Source organism: Dictyostelium purpureum (genome assembly GCF_000190715.1).
Source record: "Dictyostelium purpureum unplaced genomic scaffold DICPUscaffold_90, whole genome shotgun sequence".
NCBI classification, from domain to species: domain Eukaryota; phylum Evosea; class Eumycetozoa; order Dictyosteliales; family Dictyosteliaceae; genus Dictyostelium; species Dictyostelium purpureum.
Genome location: NW_003519427.1, coordinates 36510 through 61279, shown reverse-complemented (window position 1 = coordinate 61279; position 24770 = coordinate 36510). Strand labels below are relative to the sequence as shown.

Genomic DNA, 24770 nt, shown 5'->3' with positions numbered 1-24770 from the left:
TTAATTAAATTTTATTTTTTTCTTTTTTTTATTAAAAATTTTTTTATTAAAATTTTTTTATTAAAATTTTTTTATTAAAATTTTTTTATTAAAATTTTTTTATTAAAATTTTTTTATTAAAATTTTTTTATTAAAATTTTTTTATTAAAATTTTTTTATTAAAATTTTTTTATTAAAATTTTTTTTTTTCATTTTCATTTTCGTTTTATCATCAGCATCATTGTTTGCTCCTCTCAAATTGTATTCTGGAACCTCTTTGATTCCTATTCTGCTCCAGACAACGATATTAATAGTATTTATGGTCACCTATTACCCATCTTATCTCTTATTACCCATCTCATAAACTACATAATCACCTTTAAATCACAATATGTAAATGGCAATCACCTTTTCAAATTATTAATCAATAATCAATCAAGATAATATCAATTAAAACTATCATAGTCTAATTAATAATAATGTCAATTTACACTAGTCAATAGTTATAATGACCAATTATAGTAATTAAATTAATATTTAACAATTTAAAAGTATAAATATTTCAATTTAATTATCATCATTAATAATAATATCAATTTACACTAGTCAATAATCATAAAGACCAATTATAGTAATTAAATTAATATTTAACAATTTAAAGTATAAATAGTTCAATATAATTATCATCATTAATAATAATATCAATATACACCATTTATAATAATTAAATTAATATTTAACAATTTAAAAGTATAAATAGTTCAATTTAATTATCATCATTAATAATAATATCAATTTACACTAGTCAATAGTTATAATGACCAATTATAGTAATTAAATTAATATTTAACAATTTAAAAGTATAAATAGTTCAATTTAATTATTATCATCATTAATAATAATATCAATATACACCAATTATAGTAATTAAATTAATATTAAACAATTCAAAAGTATAAATAGTTCAATTTCAAGCTATACTCAAATTGTATTCCGTAACCTCTTTGATTCCAGTTCTGCCCCAGTCAGGGATATTAATATTTATGGTCACCTATTTTCCATCTTATCTCTTATTACCCATCTCATAAACTACATAACCACATTTAAATCACATTATGTAATTGGCAATCACCTTTTCAATTAATTAATCAATTATCAATAATAGCAATTAAAATTATAGTAGTCTAATATTAATATCAATTTACAATAGTCAATAATTATAATGACCATATAATAATTAAATTAATATTTAACAATTTAAAAGTATAAATAGTTCAATTTAATTATCATCATTAATATTAATATCAATTTACACTAGTCAATAGTTATAATGACCAATTATAGTAATTAAATTAATATTTAACAATTTAAAGTATAAATAGTTCAATTTAATTATCATCATCATTAATAATAATATCAATATACACCATTTATAATAATTAAATTAATATTTAACAATTCAAAAGTATAAATAGTTCAATTTAATTATTATCATCATTAATAATAATATCAATTTAAAAGTATGAATAGTTCAGTTTAATCATCATCGTCATTAGTATAATATCAATATACACTAGTCAATAATCATAATTACCAATCATAATAATTAAATTATATTTAACAATTCAATAGTATAAATAGTTCAATTTAATTATTATCAATTATAAGTTAAAATTCATAATAAGTAATTAAATTCCTCCATCATCATTGTTTTCACCTACATCATCATCAGCATCATTATTGTTTGCCCCTCATCATAATAATCAGCTCAGCATTGTTTACCCTTCATCAGCTTTCAGCATTCATCATCAGCATTCAGCATTCATCATCATTCATCCTGTCCCTCATCATCATCATCATTCAGCATTCATCATCAGCATTCATCTTGGTCCTCATCATCATTAGCATCCTCACCGGCATTCGTCTTGTTCCTAAGCATTATCACCATCAGCATTCATCTTGGTCCTCATCATCATCTTGGTCCTCACCGGCATTCATCTTGGTCCTCATCATCATCTTCATTCGTCTTGGTCCTCATCATCATCTTCATTCGTCTTGGTCCTCAGCATTATCATCATCATCAGCATCATCATCATTCATCTTGGTCCTCATCACCATCAGCATTCATCTTGGTCTTCACCATCATTATCATCATTAGCATCACCATCAGCATTCATCACCATCAGCATTATCATCATCAGCATTCATCTTGGTCCTCATCACCATCACCATCACCAGCATCATCATCAGCATTCATCTTGGTCCTCATTATCATCAGCATTCATCTTGGTCCTCCTCATCATCAGCATCATCATCATCAGCATTCATCTTGGTCCTCATCATCATCAGCATCATCGTCAGCATTCATCATCATCATCAGCAGCATCATCAAACTTTTCCCCTCACCATCATTATCAGGATTCTTCATCATCAACCCTAAAGCTTTAGAAAAAGAACTTTTAGTTAATAATAATTAATAATTTTATAAAAAAAAAAAAAAAAAAAAAAAGTAATAGAAAATATCATTGTTCAATCTATTTGATGGAAGAAATACATTTTCCCTGGCCAGGAAAATATATTGGAACATCAAATGATTTTAACTGAAACATCATTAAATTTTTAAATAAAATATAATAAAATTTTTTTTTTATAAATATGTTTATTTTTTACCGTTTTCCTTTTTATTAAAAATAGCTCTTCATGAAATGATTATTATTGTTTGTCTACTCTTTTAAACTTTGTAAAGAAAATCATACAAAATCATGAATTTAATGATTTTTGAGAATGGAAAAATGTAATCAAAAAATAAAATAAAATAAAATAAATATTATATTATAATATAAAAAAGTTTTTTTTATTAAATTATCTTAAATTTTATTAATTAATCAGAAGCACCACCAGTCGATTGGTTTTCATTTTCTTGAATTTTATTAAGAAGATTTGCTTTTGAGGGACTTAGTGGGTGGTATTGTGAAATAATATTTTGAATTTGTTCCTGTTGGTTTTTTAAATTATCAAATTCTGTATTTTGTTGTTGTTGAAAATAATAACTATATTTTTTTATTTTAATAGTAGTTCCTTAAGAAACTATCATTATTCAATTTAATTAAAAAAAAAAAAAAAAAGAAAAAGACATATTGAGATAGGTTTTATATACAAAAGAGGTATTTTATTAATTATCTAGTTTAGGTTGTTTTATTATTTTATCGTTGTCGTCTTTATTTTCATCAATCCTTTTATTATTGCTATTATCGTTTTGTTTATTATTTTGTTTATTGTTTCCTTTATTTGAACCTTTTGATTTTTTAGATTGTGGTTGTGGTTGTGATTGTTGTTTTTCTATTTTTTCTTTATTTACAAATTCGGTTATAATGACATTGGTTTTTTGTTGCATTGAAATAATATTTTTTAATAAGTCGTAAATTGGACCATCTTTAGTATTTTCTTGAAACTCTTTTTCTAAATATTCATCTGAAATTTCTTTGCCATTAGATTCGATTGAAATGGTTGTTGGTGGTTCATTACCGGTTGTTAATGCACCTTTTACAATATCACTATTATTCATTATTTCTTATAATGTTACTATATAGTAATTATTATAATATTACTATTTAGAGTTTTTATTTATAAATTTTCAAAAATGAAAAAAAATTAAAAAAAAATGAAAAAAAAAAAAAAAAAAAAAAAAAAAAAATTAATTTAAAAATTTTTTATTCATTTTATTTTTATATAGTTTTTTCAAATAATAAACAAATATTTTAATTAAAAAATAATCTATAATAACAACAATAAAGAAATAATAAAATAATTTATAATTGTATATATGAATAAATATAATTATTATAATGAAAATAATAATAGTAAAAATGAAAAAAAGAGATATTCAAACACTTTAGTAGGAACTTTATTCGAATTTAAAGATGACAATAACAGCAGCGACTATGGAGATAACAGGGCTTCTTTTAAAGATTCATATAAACCAATTTATAAGCAAGAGGTAGTCGACGAAAAGGGTAGAAAAAGATTTCATGGTGCTTTTACTGGTGGTTTTTCTGCAGGTTATTTTAATACTGTTGGCTCTAAAGAAGGTTTTACACCATCAACTTTTAAATCATCAAAAAAACAAAAAGTAGATTTCCAATCTTTAAAGCCTGAGGATTTTATGGATGAAGAGGATCTTTCACACAGAGCCAAAGAATTAACGACACATTCAGATTTTAATTATTTCCAAGGATTGGGTGGCTTTGGTGATTCAACCACAACTACAACAAGCAATGACCAACAGGGAAATTTAAATGTTAAAAACTTTCAAAGGTATGTACATCAAATTAATATACATGCATTTTTTGATTCAAATAAAAAACAATATGATATTAATATTATTTATTATGACAGTATATTTAATGATGATATGGATAATAAAAATATAATCGAACCTTCTAAAGAATCTATAGGAATAAAATTATTAAAAACTATGGGCTTGAATAAACTAAAGAATTCAGAATTGGGTCGTCTAAAGAAAATTCAGAATGAAAATAAATTAAAGAGGAAGAAACAATCAAGAGAAAAAAGAGTATCCAATAAAACCGCATCTTTGGATGGCATTGAAATACCGGAGGAATTGTTATCAAAGCTTCAAGAAGGACAAGAGATACCTCAATCTATATTATCGATGATAGAAAAGCAACAAAGTGTAAATGCAGGGGAACAATATAGCGAATCAGAAGAAGAGGATGACCAAGACATTCATTCGGTAGACAACATAGATAATCTTAGTGAAAAAGAAATTATGGACTTATTTTTTGGTTCAAGTACAAATAAATCATTTCAAATTAAACAAAAGAATAACTCATATGGTGTTGGTTATGAACCTTCAGATGAAATTAAAAATATGAGATATGCCACCGGTCAACAACAAGAGAGTTCACAATCTAAAATTGCAATGTCAACTAGAAAATCAAACGATACATCAATAATTGGATTGGGTGCCTTGGAAGAGGATGAGGATAAAGATTTTGATATTTATGGTGATTCAGATTCAATGGATATTTATGACTCAGATTTTATAGGTAAAAAAAAACCATCGGTCTGGTTAAATAATTCAAAAACAAAATCATCGTCATCGTACAGCTCAACATTAGATTTCAAGAGACCAGTTGATACTAAAGATTTACCTAGATGCTCCGATGGAACTTTGCCATTGAAAGGATTTGTATTAAGTACCCATACAACTTTAGAGATTAAATGGTTCCCACCACCACAGTTGCCTTCAAATTTTAATTACTACCACAGATATAATTCGCCATTAGATAAAAATGTAATTCAAAGACCAAGTAATATAGTTTCGATTACACCATTCCAAAGATCAAATTTATTAGGCGAGATCCAACTGTTTAATAACTCACAACAACAACAAGAGCAACAACAGCAACAACAGCACCCAAAATTAGCACAACAGCAACCTAGCCAAAACATCATAAAGGACTCAATGGACTATTTAAGTGATCCAGGCAGAAGATTAAGATTCAATGAATATATACTTGAAAGAAATAACGATAAAGGTTTAAAAGAGCAATCATTAAATAACTATTCTAGCTATAGAGATATATCAGAGGGTGAAAAACAAAAAGAAAGAGAAGTTTTTGAAAAGTATGCTCAATCTTTCATGCCCCTTCAATCACAATTAAATAATAGATTCGTTTCAAGTGGTGATTCTTCTAAAACTGAAACACAACCTACAATAAATAAATTACAAAAGCAAATTAAGAAAAGAGTTGAAAAATGGTTACCAGAGCCTTTATTATGTAAAAGATTTGGTATTCAAAATCCATATACCAAAGAAGAATTTGAAATATATAAACAAGAAAAACAACTACTAAAACAAAAACCTTCAGATTGGAAATCAAAATTAAACATCCCATTAAATTATTTAAATAGTAGTATAAATATAAATAATGCTGTCGATACAGCCAAAACTAATATCGAAAATAATAATATTAATATTAATATTAATAATAATAATAATAATAATAATAATAATAATAATAGTAATTTAGATTTATTCATTAATGATAAATATAATGTATCAGTATTCGAAAGTAATGGGCAGTTTCAAGTTAAAGAGGCAGAAAGACCACCAATGGATTTATTTAAAGCAATTTTTGAAAGTAATGATGAAGAGATTAATGATAAACCACAAGATGGCGAGCTAGACCCATTTTCTCAATTTTTAAAACAAGATCAACAAAAGCAAGATCAACAAAAGCAAGATGAAACTAAATCAAACAATTTAGATCCATTTTCACAATTTTTGCAACAAGACCAACATAATAAACAAAATTATAATAATGACAATTTAGATCCATTTTCACAATTTTTACAACAGGATCAAGCTCAACGACAACTAGATAAACATCAAAAAAGCGGCAATGATAGTTTGGATAACAATTTAGATCCATTTTCATTATTTTTACAACAAGATCAACCTCAACATCAAAAAAAAGAAAGAGAAGAATTCAAAGAGATATCAGGTTTTCAAAATATAAGTAATAAAATTAAATCAATAGAGGATAATGAAGCCGAAAAAAGATATAATAGAGACCTATCAAAAGAAAAAGAAAAAAAAGAAAAAAAAGAAAGGAAAAGAAAAGAAAAGAGAGAAAAAAAAGAAAGAAAAGAAAAAGAGAGAAAAGAAAAAGAAAGATGGGTGGAAAATGTTAAATCTTATTTATCTCAATTTAGTGATATAAGTGATTCGAGTAGTAGTGATTCTAGCAATAGTGATTCTGAATATGAAAGAAGAAAGAGAAAAGAAAAAAAGAAAAAAAAAGAAAAAAGGAGGGAAAAAGAAAGAGAAAAACATAGAGACAGAGATAGAGATAGAGATAGGGATAGGGATAGGGATAGGGATAGGGATAGGGATAGGGATAGGGATAGGGATAGGGATAGGGATAGAGACAGAGAAAGGTCAAGATCCAAAGATAGAGAAAAAGATAGAGAAAGAGAAAAACATAGAAACCGAGATAGGGATAGGGATAGGGACAGAGGAAGGTCAAGATCCAAAGATAGAGAAAAAGAAAGAAAAAGATCAATTTCAAAAGAAAAAGAAAAAGAAAGATAAATAAAATAAATGTGTGTATATATTTTTAATCAATTTAATTTTTTTTTTTTTTAATTTTATTTATTTTTAAAAAACAACTTAAAATTAAAATTTTTTTGAATTTCATTACTTTTTAAAATTGGGGTAAAAAATGTTTTTTTTTCAAACATTTTTTTTTTCACCCCCTTGAATTTTTAAAAAAAAATTATCAGTTTATATCATTTTATTATAATTTGAACAGATTAAAAAAATTTTAAGAAACTTAAAATTAAAATTTAAAAATTTAAGAGAATTTATATTAAAATATATAGAATGTAATCATTATACTTATATTTCATATATCAATTTATAATTGGAACAATGGATATTCAATCTTTATTAAAATTGAAAGAGTAATTATATTTTTATATATAACATTACCATAATTTATTGTAACTTTATAAAAAATTAACACATTTAAAATTTTTAATTGTAGATTAATCAACTGTAATACAAATATCGCTTTTCACATTCAATATAAGGATGAGTTAATTAAATATATTAACCAACTTGATCCTCAAGAACTATCAGATAAAAATATATTAGAAAGAAAATTAAAAAATATAATAGATTCACCCGAAAATTTATTGGATAGAGATTTGAATGTTCAGGCCGACTTTTTAAAATTAAACCCAAGGTGTGACCATCCCCTTTTCAACTCAATTAAATATCGATTGGAAAAAATCGATGATACCAAGACCTGTTTGAATGATAAAAATGAAACTATTGAAAGAATTTTAAGTGGTCTATCGGCTGGTTATAAAAATTCAATAGAAAATTTTGTAAAAAACGTACATGTTGGTGCAGATATATTCGATAAGAAGTTTTATTTAATCAGTGAGGACCTAAACTACCGAGAAGTTTCACCAAATACCGCATTTAATATGTCCTCATACTCCAAAGAGAAACTTAGTTTTTTGAAAACAAATGAAAATGGTGTTTCATATGGGAAAGAAGTAGGAGGGGTTTATTATAAAATCAATTATGAAACCAATAAACTTAGACCTCTTAAAGAATTTGCTGTCTGGAGCTTTTTTACAGATACTCTAAAACTTAATGAAAATACTCTGGTGTCACCAACTCAGCTAATAGTACTCCCAGAAATGGTTATTTTTGATCATGAATCTGAGGAAAAAAATGTAATTCAAATGGAAAAACTAAACCTTGGTGTTGAAAACGTAGTTGAGGCTACTCTAATTTCTCCAAAATTAAAAGAAATCATCAGAAAAGGATTCAAAAAAAATATTTCCTTTATAATGCAAGGCAGCCTTTTTCAAAAAGGTGAAACTCTTACTCATCTGCTCAACCAAGAGATTTCAAAAAGTTCAGATTCAGCCCAAACCATCAACAATTTCCATCACAAATTAAAAGAACTATCAAATAACTATGACTTTATGTATTGCTTTAGTGGTCATATCATCGGTGCATTAATATTACTCACATCAGATGCCAAATACGACAACTTTATTTTCAATTTGGAAACAAAAAACATCATAGGTATTGATAATGACAAATGCTTAAGGAATTTTGAATTAAAAAAACAGAATGGAAAATTGTATTTAAAGTTCAAGAATGTTCTCTTTACAATAAAAAGATTAATGAATGAACCAATCAACAGCAAAGTGAAAGAGCAACTCAAAAAAATCAATCCTTATGAAATGGTTCTAGGGTGGCTTTTGAAAATCTACAACCAAGAGATGTTATATAAACAACAATTTGAAAAAATATTATTTTTAAATCAAAACTTCTCACCCAAAATAAAAGAATTACTAAGTAATATCAAAATCCCATTTAAAATATCAATAGACACAATCCCACTATTATTAAACAGATTCATTAAAATCATATCAATATTAAATAGGTCAGATAATATAACCCATACAAAAATTTTCCAAGAGGTGTGCCCGCTTTCTCACTATTACTATGAATGTTTTGAAATATATTCATCATCTATGGAGCAAATTGACAGTATATATAGAAGCGATATAGATTGCTACCCAAAACCAGAGTTTGTCAAAGAAATTATAGAAAAACATAACTTCAATTCACCAAAGATTAAGATTTCCTTAAGAGAGGTAATTTTAAATTTTATATATAGTTTAAAAATCGACGATTTATTGTTACCAGAAAATAAATCTACATTTTTAAATATCATCAAAACTATAATCGAACTATCAAACAAAGGAATTATCGACAAAAATAAAAAAGTATTTCATAAATCCTGGTACTTTTCTCTCAATGAATGGATTATACAAATAATAAAGGACGAAAATGAAAACCAAATTTGGGCAACTATCGATAGAATTTTTCAAATTTTAGAAATAAAAGAACAACATCTAAATAATGAAAATTTTTCCAAACCGGTTATCTATTCTGTGGTTGAAATGGTAAAGAAAGGAGAAGATGATCAATTTACATCAAAAATCAGTAAAGCAATAATCATACTTAGTTCTTACAAAGCAAATATAGATAAAACTTTTAACAACTGTTCACCACTGGATATGATCAATGAAAATCAAAATAAGAAAATTTTCGAAGATTTGGTTAACCACAATGCAAGCATAGCAAAAACTAAAAATATAACAGACTATTACTCATCTTTAAGCTTTACAGAAAAAATTCAACTGGACCCGGTTTTCAAGAGATTATCATCTATTAATACATCTATTGGTTGGGAACTATCTTTTGACCATTTGTTTGAAAAAGTTGCACTGAAATCATCAAAAGAAGAGCCAATCAATTATAGTGAAACCCTTTTACTAGGTAATGGCATTTCAATAGATGCCAGAAAAGTAACAGAATACCAAGATGAGTACATAAAAGATGAATTACACCAAATTCAAATAAAATTTTCACCTACTGTTCCATCAAATCATATCATATATAATGAAACCTTTAAATCATTGTTTGGTTCCAATTTACCATTTTATAAAGTGGGGATATTAAATTCGAAGCCAGTGTTATTAAAACAAAGTATTTCTGGTCAGCCTTTGAAGGAAATATTGGATACAAATCCAGCAAGTTTCAACTCAAATAAAATTAATCTATCAAGCTTTTCAAGGGTATTTTTAATGGAGTTACTATTTTATAGAAAAAATGGAACATTAAATAACTTTTATATAGATATCTATAATAATATTGTTCCTGTCCAAAATGATTGTTCTTTTTTACCATCAAATTTCAAAAATGGGAAAAAAACTTTCATTCCAGAGTCTTGTATCTTTTTAATGGATCATATGAAAATGAATGTATCAAGTGATATAAGAAAAATATTTTTAGAAAAAAATATAATGGAATTATTAAAATCACTTTTATCAGATTTGCAAAAGATACACAATAGTCAATGTTTATTATTTAAAAAAAACAAAAACAACTATATAGACAAAATAGTATTAAAAAAAATATTAGATAGCAATGAAACAATTATTGGTGTAATATTTTATAAAGGACAAATAGAGAAATTATACTCAAGAATTATAAGACTTCAAAAGCTGTTAAAGAATGAAACCATTACACATCTATCAATACTAAAGGAACTTTTAAATACAAATATTTCATCAAAGTATGAAAAAATATTTGAAATGAAACATTTAACTACCATAGAGAAAAGATTCGAATACCTAAAGAGCCAAAATCAGAACCAAACCGATATATTAAAACTAATGGGAATCCGAGATGCCAATGAAATCAATCTTTTTCCAGATGAATATTCACCAAATGTATCATTGAAAATATTAGAAAAAATATCTGAAAAAGAAAAGTGCATGGAACCAATTATAAATTACTATAATGAAAAATATTTATATGGTTTTAAAATAACCACAAATCTCATTAATTGGTTTATCCCTTCAGCAATAGAAGACTACCTAAAACAATCTAAAAGACACGCAGATAAAAGCGGCAATATAGAGCGCTATATCATAGATATTTTAACATTATGTAATAAACAACATATCAAACTTGAATACATTTCATTAAAAAGTAATAACCAATTAGTGTCATCTCAACTAAGCTACCTTCTTTGTGAAAATGTTCAAAGTATCAATATATCAAACTGCAATAATCCCAGCTTTAATAATTTTAACCATACCAGTTTGTTAAGACCCCTCATCAAATTTAATTTGGCAAAAACAATTATATTGAATAACAATTCTAATCTTTCATCGATAAAAATACAAGCCCCATCTTTAGAATATTTCAGCTGTGCAGGAAACAAAAAACTAGAGGATTTTGAACTATATTCACCCAAAGTAGAGAATCTTTTCTTTTCTGGTGGCACTTTAAACCAAACCAAACTAAAAAAATCCAAAATTTTTGAATTCATCAACTCAAATTTCAAAAACTTTGAAAAAGTTCACACTATAGACATTGGCGACAATGAATTTGACTCCTATATAAAGAAAAAAGAATTCTTGGACTGCTTTGACCGTTTTATTAAAAAAAATACACATATTATTTTTAATAAAGAAATTATCAAAATTGGTGTATTGGATTCCTATCATCACAATCATAGGGAAAATAGTTCATCATATAAAAGTGAAAATGATCTGAATATCAAAACATTAACAAGCCATAACTATATAAAAGTAACCAATAGATCCGATAAAGAAAGATTCAATAAGATATACCACTACAAAAATACAATTTTTCATATGGATTACAGGTTAAATTATTGCTTTGGTCCAGATGAAACTATCTCGTTGGGTCTAATCATTTTCAATCCTAATATTTTCGAAGTACCAAATTTAAAGATATCATACAGTACTCTTAATAGCTCAAAAACACCTTTTATCTTGTTTGGAATAACAAAACAGAAACCAAACGATAGATCAATACAATTATTAGAAACTTTAAAACAAGATTGCAATCTAATTTATAGATTTGATGTAAATACAACAAGTGATGAAGAAGATATTATAAATGAAATATTTGATTATTTTATTAATAAAATAATGAAAACAGATAATATTACAGATAATACTAATAATAGCAATAGTGATAACAATAGTAATAATAGCAATGATGTTAATATAAGCAATAATTCTATTACTATAAGCGCAAATAAATAAAAGTTAATTTTACATCTTTTTTATTTTATTTTAGTTTGTTGGTTTTTTTATTTTTTTTATTTATCTGTCTTTTACTTTTAATACAAATACTGCATCAGTTAAAACATAATTTTGATAAAGTGCATCTCCTTCTGAAATATATGGAGCAACTGTAAATGCATCAAGCTCAAAACCATTTGGTTTAAAAACATTGGTATTGAAAGAGTGAACATAATCCTCTATAGTCTCTTGTTTGAGCTAAAGAAAAAAAAATAATTAATAAATTATTATTTGGGATGTTATCTATTAAATATTAATATTAATATTTACTTCTATATGCTCTAAAGGTTTATTATCAATACCACCAAACTCAACATATGGTCTAAAAGGATATACTACCGCTAAAATGATTTTACCATTTGGATTTAAAAAATTTTTAATTGAACTAGATTTATAAAAAAAAGTTAATAAAACCATTAAATTTACAAATAAATTAATTAAATAACTATTCTATTTACTTTAATAAACTAATTGGTTTTTCGCATCTGTCCAAAACATTTAAACATGATATGATATCATAGGAAGTATCTTTTAACTCTTCACATTGCTCTATATCCAAACAAAATACTGAATCTATGCCTTTCTTTTTTAAACTATAAACCATACCTTTGGAAGCTTCGGTTGCGGTAACAAATTTGAATAATGGAGCCATACATAAAGTTGTTGTGCCACATCCCGAACCTATATCTAATAATGATCCATAATGATATGTTGGAATATTATGTTGATTTAAAATTGTTGGTTTAACTTTAACTATGTTATTATTATTATTATTATTATCATTATTATTATCATTATTAACGCTATTACTATTCATTGTATTTAAATATAATAAATCATCTAAATTTTTTTCATTATTGTTATCGTTATATATTAATCTTAAAATTCTTTTATATTGATTGGTTGAAAGAATAAACATTTTACCCATGCCTATATAACCCATGATATCCGTTTTTGTGTATACCCAAGACATTGCCCAATTGAGAGAATTTGTTATAAAGCTCCATCTTGGTGTTTCGATAATAAAATCCAAAGTTTCCCTGTCAAATTCTGTTTGAACAAATAATTTTAAAAGATATTGATTGTCTTTGTTTTTAACTTTGAATCTGTAATATTTACTATATTCTCTTTTTAATTTACTGTATCTTTTTAAATTGTAACTTGAAATAGTTTCATCATCGCTATCTGTATCTCCCCTATTCTCTTGGTAAATCTCTCTTTCTGCTTGTTCTTTTATCATATCAATTGCATAGTTTTTCCATGACTTCATTTTATTTGTTTTGTTATTTTTAGATATATTAAAAAAAAAAATTAAAAATTATAAAAAATAAAACACAAAAAAAAAAAAAAATTTTAAAAAAATTTAAAACACAAAAAAAAAAAAGGTTTATTTATTTGTATTTTTATTCATATAAAAAATAGATGTTAATGTAACATAACAATAATAACCCTATTTAATTAAAATAAAAGATAGTAAAAATTAGTTGTAAATAATTTGGAATAAAATATTTTTAATTAAAAAAAAAAATTAAAAAAAAATAAAAAAAAAACGAAATTTATCAAATAATTTTTTTTTTTTTTTTTTTTTTTTTTTTTTAAAATTTTTCAAATTTTTCATTTTTTTTTTTTTATTTAATTTCCCGGGATTTTTACCCCCCCACACCCGGAACCCTTTTTAAATATGTGGGGGTTTTTTAGAATAAACCATAGACTGGTTTCTAACTCTGCCATCAAGTTTAGAAACTTTTCAACAACAACAACAGAAACAGCAACAATCAATAAACCAATAGCACAAGCAAAATATAGCGAGTTTATTTCAGCACAAAGAGGTTTTAAAAATAAAATAAGAAAGGTTGATTTAAAAAAATTCTCTTTTATTAACTTTCAAGATTTAGAAATTCAAAATAAAATCCCACTACATTTTTCTGAATCAATTAAAAATGCAAGTGATGAAAATAGCGTTTATAGAGAGTAAGATATATATATAAATACATATAAATTATTATTTTTACATCAGCTAATATTTTAAATTTACTTATTTTTACTTTTTTTTTTTCAAAATAAATAGGATAGATTATTATTTAAATTATGAAGCTAAAGATGTAGCTACAGTCAGCAAGTTATATCAAAGTTTACCAGGTACTTACAAAAAAAACAATTATGTTTTAAGATCATTTTTAAGATTCTTTAAAAACAATTCACAAGATCAATTGTTTTTAGAAATGGCCAAGAGTGCTCGTGTAAATGATAGCTTTGATACCGAATCCTATGTTTTGATTGTAGATTTTTTATTAAAACAAGAACAAAGAGACTATAGCTTTTTAGATAAAATGGTTAAAAAATTAAGAGAATCTATTGAAGAAAACTCAAAAGATAGGGAAAGAGATTACAAAGTAAACAATTTAACCAAAAGTATATTAATAGAATATTATCTAGAAATTTGTGATTTCCAAAACTGCGAAAATTTTTTCAAGAGTTGTTCAACTGAAGAAGAGTTTCCAGTAGATCATTTTATTTTATTCATTCAAAGGCTAATAAAAGCCAATCCACAAAAAGCTCTAGACATCACCAAAAAAACTCTTATCAAATATGATAGGGGTATTAAAAGCCTTGAATATATCAGAATCCTACAAGTTTTCAAAAAAGAAAATAGAAATGACTGTATTTTAGAAATTTGGTCTTCATCAGATGTAAATTTCAACAAAAGCAAATTTATTATCGAATATTTAACTCACAAAGAGGGAGATATTCATTTAGCCAAAACAATTCTCGAAGAATTATCAAAGAAAGACAAATTTAACTTAATTAACAATGGTGAAAAGTTGATGGGACCTCTTTTCAATTATTACCTGGCTAAAAAAGAACCGGAAGAAGTTTTAAAGCTCCTTAAATTTATTCGAAAATATGATATTATACTAAGTCCACAATTTATTTTTCATTCAATATTAAAACCAAAACTATATGACTTTTCCGTAATTTCACAATATATGTTGTCACAAAGATCATTCCTTCAAAGCTTTGGTTGGGTTATTGCATATTGCGAAAGATATGATACCCCAGAAAATAAAGAATTGGTAAATAATCTTTTAGAACCAATAAAAAACAATCCACGTTTATTGGCCAGTGCCATCTTTGATATCGTTCAAGTTTATTTATTATTGGACGACTTTCAAAAAGCAGTTCAATGGTATACCTCAGCATCCTCAATCTATCAAATAAATACAGGTGCTACGATGTTTCACATCTTTATGGAATACCACAAAAAAAAAGGAGAACAGGAGCTAGTGGAGTTCTGGAGAAATTCTTTAGTCCAAAGTGGTTTTTACAGAGATTCTCTCCCAGGTCCTCTGGGGGAGAAATTTATTAAAAGATTAGATCAAAAAATCCCCCATTTAGATTTAATTCATCAAGGAAACAGCGATTCTGACTTTGTAGAAAGGTTTGATAGTCATTGTTTAAAATCAGAGAAATTTATGAAGGAGATTCAAAAAAGACAACAAAGATTTTTAGATTCAGAAAATAGACCAAATCAAATAGTTGACGTTGTAGAAGTTGAATCACTAATTAGGAAGAATGATGTTCAAACCTTAAAAATTCAACTTGCCAATTACGTAGAAAACCAATTATTACCAAAAGAAACCATAGTCCGTATATTGGATATTATTTATTTAAATAACCCAGATGAATTTATTAGCTACACTTCAACCGCCTTCAAAAAGCCAACACTAGAATTTAAACAAATCTTACAATCAACTATTATAAAGTTTGATTTCGAAAAAGGTGTCGAGTTATTCAAAGATGATATTCTCAAGTATAAAAGCCCAATTTTTTTAAGTTCAATATTAATTTATGCAGTTCGTAAAGGTTATATCCGATTGTCTTTAGCAATTTTAAGATTCTGTGTAATGAACAATCTCGAATTTTCACCACAAGCACGTTATATTATTGCTTTAGAGTTCAGAAACATCCAATTAAAATCTCAAACAATCCATTTCAACTATAACACAAATACCGACTTTTTCTTTTTCAACAATGATAAAGATGATACAGATTTCTCTGGTGTATTTAGAAAGTACAAAAAGCTAAAAGAAAATGGAAACTACTATTTATACAATAACATTGAGGATCCAGATCTTCAAAACATTCATGTTAATAAAATTTTTGCATTCTCCGAAAGAATCAAAAGTTGCAGATTCCACATTTTCACCTTATATAAAAACTTTATTTTAGATGCTCCAGATAAAATTTCCTCAACTTTAAATGTATTCTATAGATATTATGATATTCCACTCTCAAATTTATGTATCCACTTTTTAATAGATTTAGGTGAAGAAAAGAATGCAGATGTTATTATTGATAGAGCCCTCTCTTTAGAAATGTTCAATCGTGAAACTTTATTACTATACATTCAAGCAAAGAGAAAATTTAATAAACAACAATTCAATATCGAAGAAATAATCAACAAATACAATTTAGTCAAAAAATTAAATTTGTTAGAAAACGAGATAGAGAAATTAATTGAAATTTCAAATTCAGAAGGTTTAACAGCCGATTCATCGGATGAACATTACAACTCATATTCAGTTTACCTTGAAAATTATACATTTATTAGAGAATACCTCAGAAAACCAAAAAGAGGCGAAGATGTCGAACTTAGAAATAATTATATAGCAATAGATAATATGGATGATAAAGATAATGAAGACTTTATTTGGGAATTATCAAAAGATATAAGAGGCAGTTTAGAAAAATAAACACGTTTATTCAATCAAAATGTTTGTTAAATATATAATCTTTTTTTATTTCTTTTTTTTTTTTTTATTTTTATTTTTTATGATGAATTTGTTTTCTTTAGTTTTATATTTTTTTTAATTCCTTTTATTTGATATTTATATTTTATTATTAATAAAATTGCTATTGTAACAATTATTACACCACCCACACAACCCAAAACTACACCAATAATAACCCCTTTAGATAAACCACCATCACTATTACATACTGAGTCTGCTGGGTTACTATCTACCAATACTGAAAAATCTGGGTCTAAAATAGCAGAATATAAATATCGAGGAATAAGAATACCTATATATGATTGTTGTTTATTGTTTGTTGAGCTAATGGTTTGGAAGCTTGAGTCAAGCAATTGGTTTTGAACTTTTTTAATATTTGAATCTATTATACCTCTTTGAATAAATCTACCATAAAAACTGTTTTTATCTACTTGGAGCTTAATATAGTTTGCATTATCACCTGAGGTTGTATTACCATACTCTTTATTTGAACAGATATCATTTCTATCGCTTTGAATTTGAGCCATCATAATTAATTGCAAATTACAAAAGTTGTCGTTAAAAGAATATGGGGATAGTGATATTGTGTATTTCATTGTTGATGGCATCATTGTTAAGTTTTGATTTGCAAATGATATCGATTTTTCGTTGCTAAACCATTCCAATGTTACATTTATATTAGTTTTTAAACCATTTCTCGTGATTGAGGTTTGATACAAAGATACATTTTTTCCTGGCTCATTTGTGTAAACCCAGCTATCGAATGGGTGGTATACTACATCTTCATTGGTTAATGAATTAATTTCTTTCATACCAACAATTGTTATAATGCTTTTTATTTTACTACTGTCAGGGTTTGGCACCTCGATAGTTGTATTTGGTTCCTCTTGGTTTATATTTGGTTGTGGTACATTGACAATAAGAGATGAGCAATCAATGCCAATATATGGAGAAAAACATACACAGCCATTATCGGTACATACACCTTGCTTTGGACCACCACATATTGGCTCACCTTTACATTTCTGTGGAGGATTGATTGGTGGTTCGTTTGGGTTTGATTGTGGATCTTTATATTGTCTCTTTGTGTAGCTAAAAGATAAGGTATTGGTGTTTATATTTTGTGATGTTGTACCAAATACATTGATAATTATTGTTTCATTTGAATTAATAGTAGAGTCCAAATCATATTTTATGATTGCTGCTATATTAAAAGATTGAGTTGGAGCTATTGTTTTACCACCAATAGTAATGCTTTTTAACTTTGTTAAACCAAAACCAAATATATTAAATTCCCCATTTGAATACTTTATATCTGTTAATGTAACAAAACTATAGATATCAGGTGTATAACTATCAACATTTAATGTTGAAAGAGATTCACTTGAAAATCCACCAAAAAAACCATGGTTATTTACAAATCTATAAGAAAGAAATTAATATTTATAATCTTTAATAATACTTTTATATATAAAAAAATTTACTTACCCAAAAGCATTTATATATAATGGATATGGTGACCCCCATAAAAAAGGAACTGAAATAATAGATTCATATTTATAGATTGTATTTTGAAAAGAGACAAACTTCAATGGGAATTTTAAAACATCAAAAGAATATGATGTTATACAGACATATGGAATTTGACTAGTTTTGAATCCTGAATAATCTTTTGTTTCTAATAAAACTTTATACTCCCTTGTTTGTGATTGTGTATTTGTTGATTGGAGTGGTGTTAAAATAAAAGAATTTATTGCCATTTCAGTATCTGTAGAACCAGGAGCTGGAATTGGTATCTTTGGAACATAGATTTTGTAAAAGTTGATATCTTGAATATTAACAAAGTTTATAAATGGATTAAGTTGTGGAAATTCTGGTATGTTTAATCCGGTAAACTTAAATTGAGTTTTTTGTTGTTGGTTATCTTGAAGGAATATTTCTGAAATAGTGAATGTTTGAGAGATACCACTTGAAGACTCAGATATACTAACTTTATATAAGCCCTCATATAAATCACCAGACACAAAACTTGCTGAAGAGGGAGATAATGTGATATTATACATAGATCTGTCCATTTCGCCTTTAATTACCATAAAACCATCTTTGAACCCATTAACTTTATCTTGAATTGTAAAAGACCATCCAAAAGAAACTGCTGATGAAGATGAAACTGCTTCGTTTTTAATGAATTTTGTAAATACTGGACCCATTAAATCTGCATTCTTTGAATATACGTTGAGTTGGTGCGATGGTGGTAATAATGTTGAGGCAATCATTCTTGTTGGAATTGATAAATAATACTCAATTGATCCAACCAAAATATTTGATGGTATTTTGAAATCTCCTTTATATATAGATTTGGCCGAGTCCCAATAAAGATATGTTATTGTCTCCTCTCTATTATTTGAAAAATAAAAACCAACTTGGATAGGATTTCCTTTTGATAGGCTCTTATCATTGAAATCTAAATACATTGTATTCCAAAAAGTTCCATTAGTTGTATCTATATTATTGTAAAGGAATGAAATTGATTTTATATCCTTTATTTCGAAATCTAAATTTTATTAAATTAAAACTATTAATATTTTTAATTTTTTTAATCATTTTAAATTTTGTTTTACCTGTGAATTCTAAAAATGAAAGTGGATTTTTTAATACAAATGGAGACTCGGAATCTTTAGTTGGTACAGAAAAAGGAATATCACTTGTATAGTTTGAAAACCAATTATAGGTATTTTGAAGTAATAGAGTAACTGATTTTTGTTTATTGTAATCAAAAATAATTTCATAAGTTGATGAAGAAGTATCTTTTGAAACCATGCACCTTGCAGCGTTATAATATTTATCATTTAATACAATATCTAAAATACCCGTACTATCGTATGCAATAAATCTCATTAGAATTTGATTGTCGTTTAATCTAAAATAACTATAGCTAATTAGATTTGGACTACTTTGATCAACTATGTTTAAATAAATAAAATTAGTGTCTATGGAATACTTATATATTCAAAATAAAATAACAATACCTTGTGAATCATTCGTAAGTAAAGTACTCCAAAAAGCATTTTCAACAAAAGCAGTAATATAAATTGGAATATTTGATCGTGGGGGTAATGGAAAAGTAACATAAAAAATTGCACTTGATGATTGACCTAAAGTAAAACCAAATAGATCATCACAAATGAAATTTCTTGTTATATTTGTTTTCTTTTGGACTATATATGGAGTTGGATTATATGAATATTTGAGTTGGAAGTTAAGTGAAAAAAACCCATCTTGACCATGTATATTTATGTAGGGTATAAAAGAAGTAAAATTATTATAACCTAAATTTTATTAAAAAATTGATTAATATTTAAATAAAATATAGAAACTATATGACTTTTAACCTACTATTAAAATTAAAATTTATATTATTCTCCTAGGTATAAGTGGAAAACAATTGTGATTTGATTGTTAATGTATCAGACCCATTTTTGAAATCAAACAAACTAGCTAAATAAGTTATACTATTGGTCGTATCAAAAGTTCCACTGATTGGAATAAAATTTACTTTCCCTTCCAGCGATGATAAGAAATAAAATATTGGACTAGACTGAATACTATTTTCTGAACTAAATAATAAAAATGGTCTGTAATAATTAGTTATAGCATTACAAACAACTGCAGTATTATTTATTAATTGAAGCGATGGGTTATTTAAATAGCTTAATTGTATGCTATTGTCTGAATCTAAAAAAACAATTATAATAAATATTAAAATTATATTATATAGATATAAATTTTTAAAATAAAATTACTAACTTGTTGTAATTGGCGAATTAAAAGTTACTATTAAACTCTGTCCAGAAGAAATAGGAAGAGAAACTTCCCACCCATCCATGGGGTTGGCTGGTGGAACTTGAAATATAACAGTATAGTACTGAATAGCAGCATTTTTAGGGGGAATAGATTTTATTAATACATTTTTGGTTGCAGTTGTGAGTTCTGTAATATATTTTAGCCCCTCAATTTTTATAACACCAGTATATCCACCATATATTTGACTATATACATTTGAAATTTCCGAGTATTTACTAACTGTTAATGAACTCTTGTCAATTACTAAAATTTTATTATATTAGTTAATATTTTTTTTAGAAAAATATTTAAATTGTTTTTTTATTTTTATTAAAATTCATTCTTACCTTCACAATTTAAGGTAACAAAATCAAAACTGGTGCTTTGTATAGTTGGATATTTGATATTAAAATTAAATACCTTTGCTCCAATAGGAACTTTTTTAATATCAATTGATACCAAAATTGAATAAAAATTTGAATTTATTACATTGTAATTTAAAACACTGCCTCCAAGATTCGTTATGGTAATTTGTGAAAAAAATTCGGTGTAATCTTTAATTAATATATAAATGCTATCAAAACTACAATAATCATAATTTGAATATTTGTTAATGGTGGAATTGGCAAGTATATTTATAGTCTCGCTATTTACAAAAAAACCATTATTTGAAATTATATATGATATATTAATAAATAAAAGAAAAAATAAAATAAATTTCATTTCTTTTCTTTTCTATAAGCTATTTAAAATTAAAAAAAAAAAAAAAATTTATATTTTTTTTTAAAGAGGTATTTATTTTTTTTTTTAGAAGCCGTGCCCAGAAAAAACTTAACAATTCAATGAATAAAAAAAAAAGGTGAGCCATATTTTTTTTTTTTTACGTAAAAGTCAAAAAAACCTTCCTCATATCCTAAAAAAAATTAAAAAAACTAATCTAAAAAAAAAAAAAAATTGAGAAAAAATAAAGAAAAAAAAAAAGAAAATAAAAAAGATCATTCCAAAAAATCTAATTTAAATTAAAAAAAAACAGAACAATAAATAGCAAAAAAAAGATAAAAAAATAAAAAAATATAAAAAAATAAAAAAATAAAAAAAAAAATAAAAAAATAAAAAAAAAAATATAAAAAATATAAAAAAAATATAAAAAAAATATAAAAAAAATATAAAAAAATTTAATAAATAAATAAGAAAAGAATAAAAAATATAATATTTGGATTTTAAGAATTAAGAATACAGAATAAAAAAATAAAGACTCTTGATTAATTTTAATAAGAATTATTACGGAAATTTGTGCACTTATAATCCAAATATTATATTTCATTAAATGTTTTATAGTTTGAAAAATAATAGTTTATTTATTTATTATTATTTTATTAATCTAAAAGTTTGATTACTATTTCATAAACAGAAAACATAGCGGCATTGGCTGGAAAGGATCTAATGATGGTTGGAGTGTAACCTCTAAATAAACCTTTAATACCTTCACGACGGTAGATATCTTTTAAAATGGAAACCACCGAAGGAGTTGGACCGTTACTATCAGCTACTTGAATATAAGATTTAGCGACATCAACAGGATAAAGTACTGTCCAATATGCCATACCACCCAAACCACCACTTAAAACCAATGAAGGTAAATTGATATTATCATTGCCCTGTTTTTCTCTGAAATATTTTTTACAACTTTCATATACACTAAAAAACGCTATATTTCCAACAAATTCTCTTGCCAAAGTTGCTGAAAACCCTCTATAGATACCTTTAACACCAGTTTCTTTAAGTGTTTGAACCAAACAATCAAATGAACCCTTATATTTTTGTGGGCCTGTGGTTTGGATTTGTAATCTGCATTTAATTAATTCTACTGGTGTCAACACAAATGATGCACCACAACCTGCGACACCACCTGATATAGCATATTGAGGTATTGTTAATGGAATATTTGGATCTTTTTGTAACAACTCCTTCATTTGTCCATAACATGTAAACAATACTGCTGTTTCAAACATCATACCAAACAATGGTGATGTTACGCCTTTATATAATCCGCTAAATCCTTCATATTTAATAGTATTTTTTAAACACTCCATAATTCCAACTGGTGTATTTGATGTTTGTAATCTAACTCTAATTGTATCGAATGGGTGACTTTGATTAAAATAAAATTTTAACATTAGCAATAATATTGATGTTATTAATTCGATCTATAGTTTATAATTACCCTGTAAAAAGACATGCAGCACCTGCAACAGTGCCAGCAATACTATCTTTATAACCTTTTTCTGCTGACATTATTATTAATTTTAATTAAATTTAATTTAATTTGATGATCACAACAAAAAAAAAAAAAAAAAAACAATAAATATAACAAGTGATAAAAAAAAATAAGATTATTTTTTATTATCTATTATTTATTATAATTTCGAAACTATCAGCAGAATTAAATTAATTGTAAAAAAAAAAAAAAAATAACAATGAAATTAATAAAAAATAAAAATAAAAAAATAAAAAAAAAAAAAAGAAAAAAAAAATAAAAATTTTATTAATTTTTTTAATTCAAATCTGCGCACTCACACAATTTCACACCAGTAATTGTTTTTTTTTTTTTTGTGTGTGTAATTATTAAAAACATAATAATTTCTCTCGAGATTGACTCTCCTTTGCAACCTATTTTAATACCAATGTTTGCTTTTTAAACAAAAAAAAAAAAAATGTTATAATTGGTTTAAATTTTTTATATAATCTATTTTTACTTTTTTTATAAAAAGAATGAATTTAAATTTAAATTTTTTTGTTTTTTTGTTTTTTAATTTAAATTTATAATTTTTTAATAAAATTAACTAAATAGACAATATAATATAATAAAACAAAAATGTTTTTTTTTTTTATTTTTTTTTTTTATAATTGTATTTTAAACACATTAATCAAAAAATCATACATATTATTTTAATATTTGTTTATTTGTTATAAAAATAATTATTTTTATATATCTTTTATAAAATATTTTTATTTTCTTTTTTTATTCAATTTTATTTTATATCTATTATCTTTATTAAAATAATAAATAAATAAATAAAGTATGCAAAATTTCAACTCTTTGCCAAATTATTTAAAATTTTTTATTATACAGTTACTAGTCAAAAGAGATAACGAAAATGATTATAGATTACAATTTTATTTAAATGATAAATTTGATAAGCTTAGTCATCCAGATTGCCACCAAAATTATATTTTAAACTATTCATTAGTATCAAAAAGTTGGTTTGAATATGTTTCAAATTCTTTTCAAGTAATATCAATCCCGATTCTTTCAGAAATAGATATAAATAAACTATTCCCACATTATAGTCAAAATAATAATAATAATCAGTTTTCATTATTAAAAAAAGAAAATATTGAAACTATTATAGTAGAATCAATACCATCACCAAATGAATTATCAAAATATTATAGTGATAATAGTTGTAATCAATTAATTAATAACAAAATTTTTTTAAATTTAAAACAAATCATATACAATTTAAAAATTGAAAACTCAAATGATATAATTAACAACTGTAACTTTTTATTAAAGAACCATCAGCTGCTAGAAAGTCAGCAAATGAACGATAAAGAACTACCATCATCTCCATCATTGTCATCACAATTTATAAATAGCAAAATTAGATTAAATATTATAATAGATTCAGATTTCAATTTTAAATTATTAAAAAAAAATTTATATATAAATCAACAAGATAAAAACACTTCATTAATTAGATTTCAAATAGATTTGTTTTATTTAAACATTTTAGAAGTAGATAGTGATATAGATTGCCAAAAAATAATAAATATAATACAAATGAAATTCAAACCCAGTAATATAATAATATCAATACCAACAAGTATTTTTTATTATCCACATAT

At 25.0% G+C, this 24770-nt stretch overlaps 10 protein-coding genes across 10 annotated transcripts in view; 5 read left to right on the top strand and 5 right to left on the bottom strand.

The window, feature by feature from the left end:
- Positions 1–1309: 1309 nt before the first annotated feature.
- DICPUDRAFT_78010 (uncharacterized protein) lies at positions 1310–2456 on the top strand (the record flags this gene model as incomplete). The annotated part of the gene is made up of 2 exons (XM_003287110.1): positions 1310–1322; positions 1747–2456. 2 exons carry the CDS (start codon positions 1310–1312, stop codon positions 2454–2456), a joined length of 723 nt encoding a protein of 240 aa, XP_003287158.1.
- Positions 2457–3151: 695 nt separating this feature from the next.
- On the bottom strand, positions 3152–3544 carry DICPUDRAFT_151221 (uncharacterized protein; the record flags this gene model as incomplete). The annotated part of the gene is made up of 1 exon (XM_003287092.1): positions 3152–3544. The coding sequence occupies one exon, from the start codon at positions 3542–3544 to the stop codon at positions 3152–3154; it is 393 nt and encodes a 130-aa protein (XP_003287140.1).
- Positions 3545–3802: 258 nt separating this feature from the next.
- On the top strand, positions 3803–7099 carry DICPUDRAFT_151220 (uncharacterized protein; the record flags this gene model as incomplete). Its single annotated transcript, XM_003287109.1, has 2 exons — positions 3803–4293; positions 4375–7099. The coding sequence occupies 2 exons, from the start codon at positions 3803–3805 to the stop codon at positions 7097–7099; spliced, it is 3216 nt and encodes a 1071-aa protein (XP_003287157.1).
- A 339-nt stretch (positions 7100–7438) lies between these two features.
- Positions 7439–12186, top strand: DICPUDRAFT_78007 (uncharacterized protein; the record flags this gene model as incomplete). The annotated part of the gene is made up of 2 exons (XM_003287108.1): positions 7439–7470; positions 7554–12186. 2 exons carry the CDS (start codon positions 7439–7441, stop codon positions 12184–12186), a joined length of 4665 nt encoding a protein of 1554 aa, XP_003287156.1.
- Positions 12187–12246: 60 nt separating this feature from the next.
- DICPUDRAFT_32061 (uncharacterized protein) lies at positions 12247–13495 on the bottom strand (the record flags this gene model as incomplete). The annotated part of the gene is made up of 4 exons (XM_003287091.1): positions 12247–12423; positions 12496–12610; positions 12684–12912; positions 13036–13495. 4 exons carry the CDS (start codon positions 13493–13495, stop codon positions 12247–12249), a joined length of 981 nt encoding a protein of 326 aa, XP_003287139.1.
- Positions 13496–13906: 411 nt separating this feature from the next.
- DICPUDRAFT_151217 (uncharacterized protein) lies at positions 13907–16979 on the top strand (the record flags this gene model as incomplete). Its single annotated transcript, XM_003287107.1, has 2 exons — positions 13907–14196; positions 14294–16979. The coding sequence occupies 2 exons, from the start codon at positions 13907–13909 to the stop codon at positions 16977–16979; spliced, it is 2976 nt and encodes a 991-aa protein (XP_003287155.1).
- Positions 16980–17197: 218 nt separating this feature from the next.
- Positions 17198–17701, bottom strand: DICPUDRAFT_21421 (uncharacterized protein; the record flags this gene model as incomplete). Its single annotated transcript, XM_003287090.1, has 1 exon — positions 17198–17701. A coding segment is annotated over one exon (504 nt), but the record flags the coding sequence as incomplete, so codon positions are not given.
- A 1233-nt stretch (positions 17702–18934) lies between these two features.
- Positions 18935–19429, bottom strand: DICPUDRAFT_21602 (uncharacterized protein; the record flags this gene model as incomplete). The annotated part of the gene is made up of 1 exon (XM_003287089.1): positions 18935–19429. A coding segment is annotated over one exon (495 nt), but the record flags the coding sequence as incomplete, so codon positions are not given.
- A 2702-nt stretch (positions 19430–22131) lies between these two features.
- On the bottom strand, positions 22132–23263 carry DICPUDRAFT_47204 (uncharacterized protein). Its single transcript, XM_003287088.1, has 2 exons — positions 23086–23263; positions 22132–23012 (listed from the first exon to the last, which is right to left on the bottom strand). The coding sequence occupies exons 1-2, from the start codon at positions 23154–23156 to the stop codon at positions 22238–22240; spliced, it is 846 nt and encodes a 281-aa protein (XP_003287136.1). The 5' UTR covers positions 23157–23263; the 3' UTR covers positions 22132–22237.
- Positions 23264–23943: 680 nt separating this feature from the next.
- The window catches only part of DICPUDRAFT_151214 (uncharacterized protein), a gene marked incomplete at both ends in the record, with an annotated part of 1894 nt that continues 1067 nt past the window's right edge, over positions 23944–24770 (top strand). The window contains one exon of the mRNA XM_003287106.1: positions 23944–24748. Coding sequence (XP_003287154.1) covers positions 23944–24748 — 805 coding nt within the window. The remainder of the gene's footprint in view (positions 24749–24770) is intronic.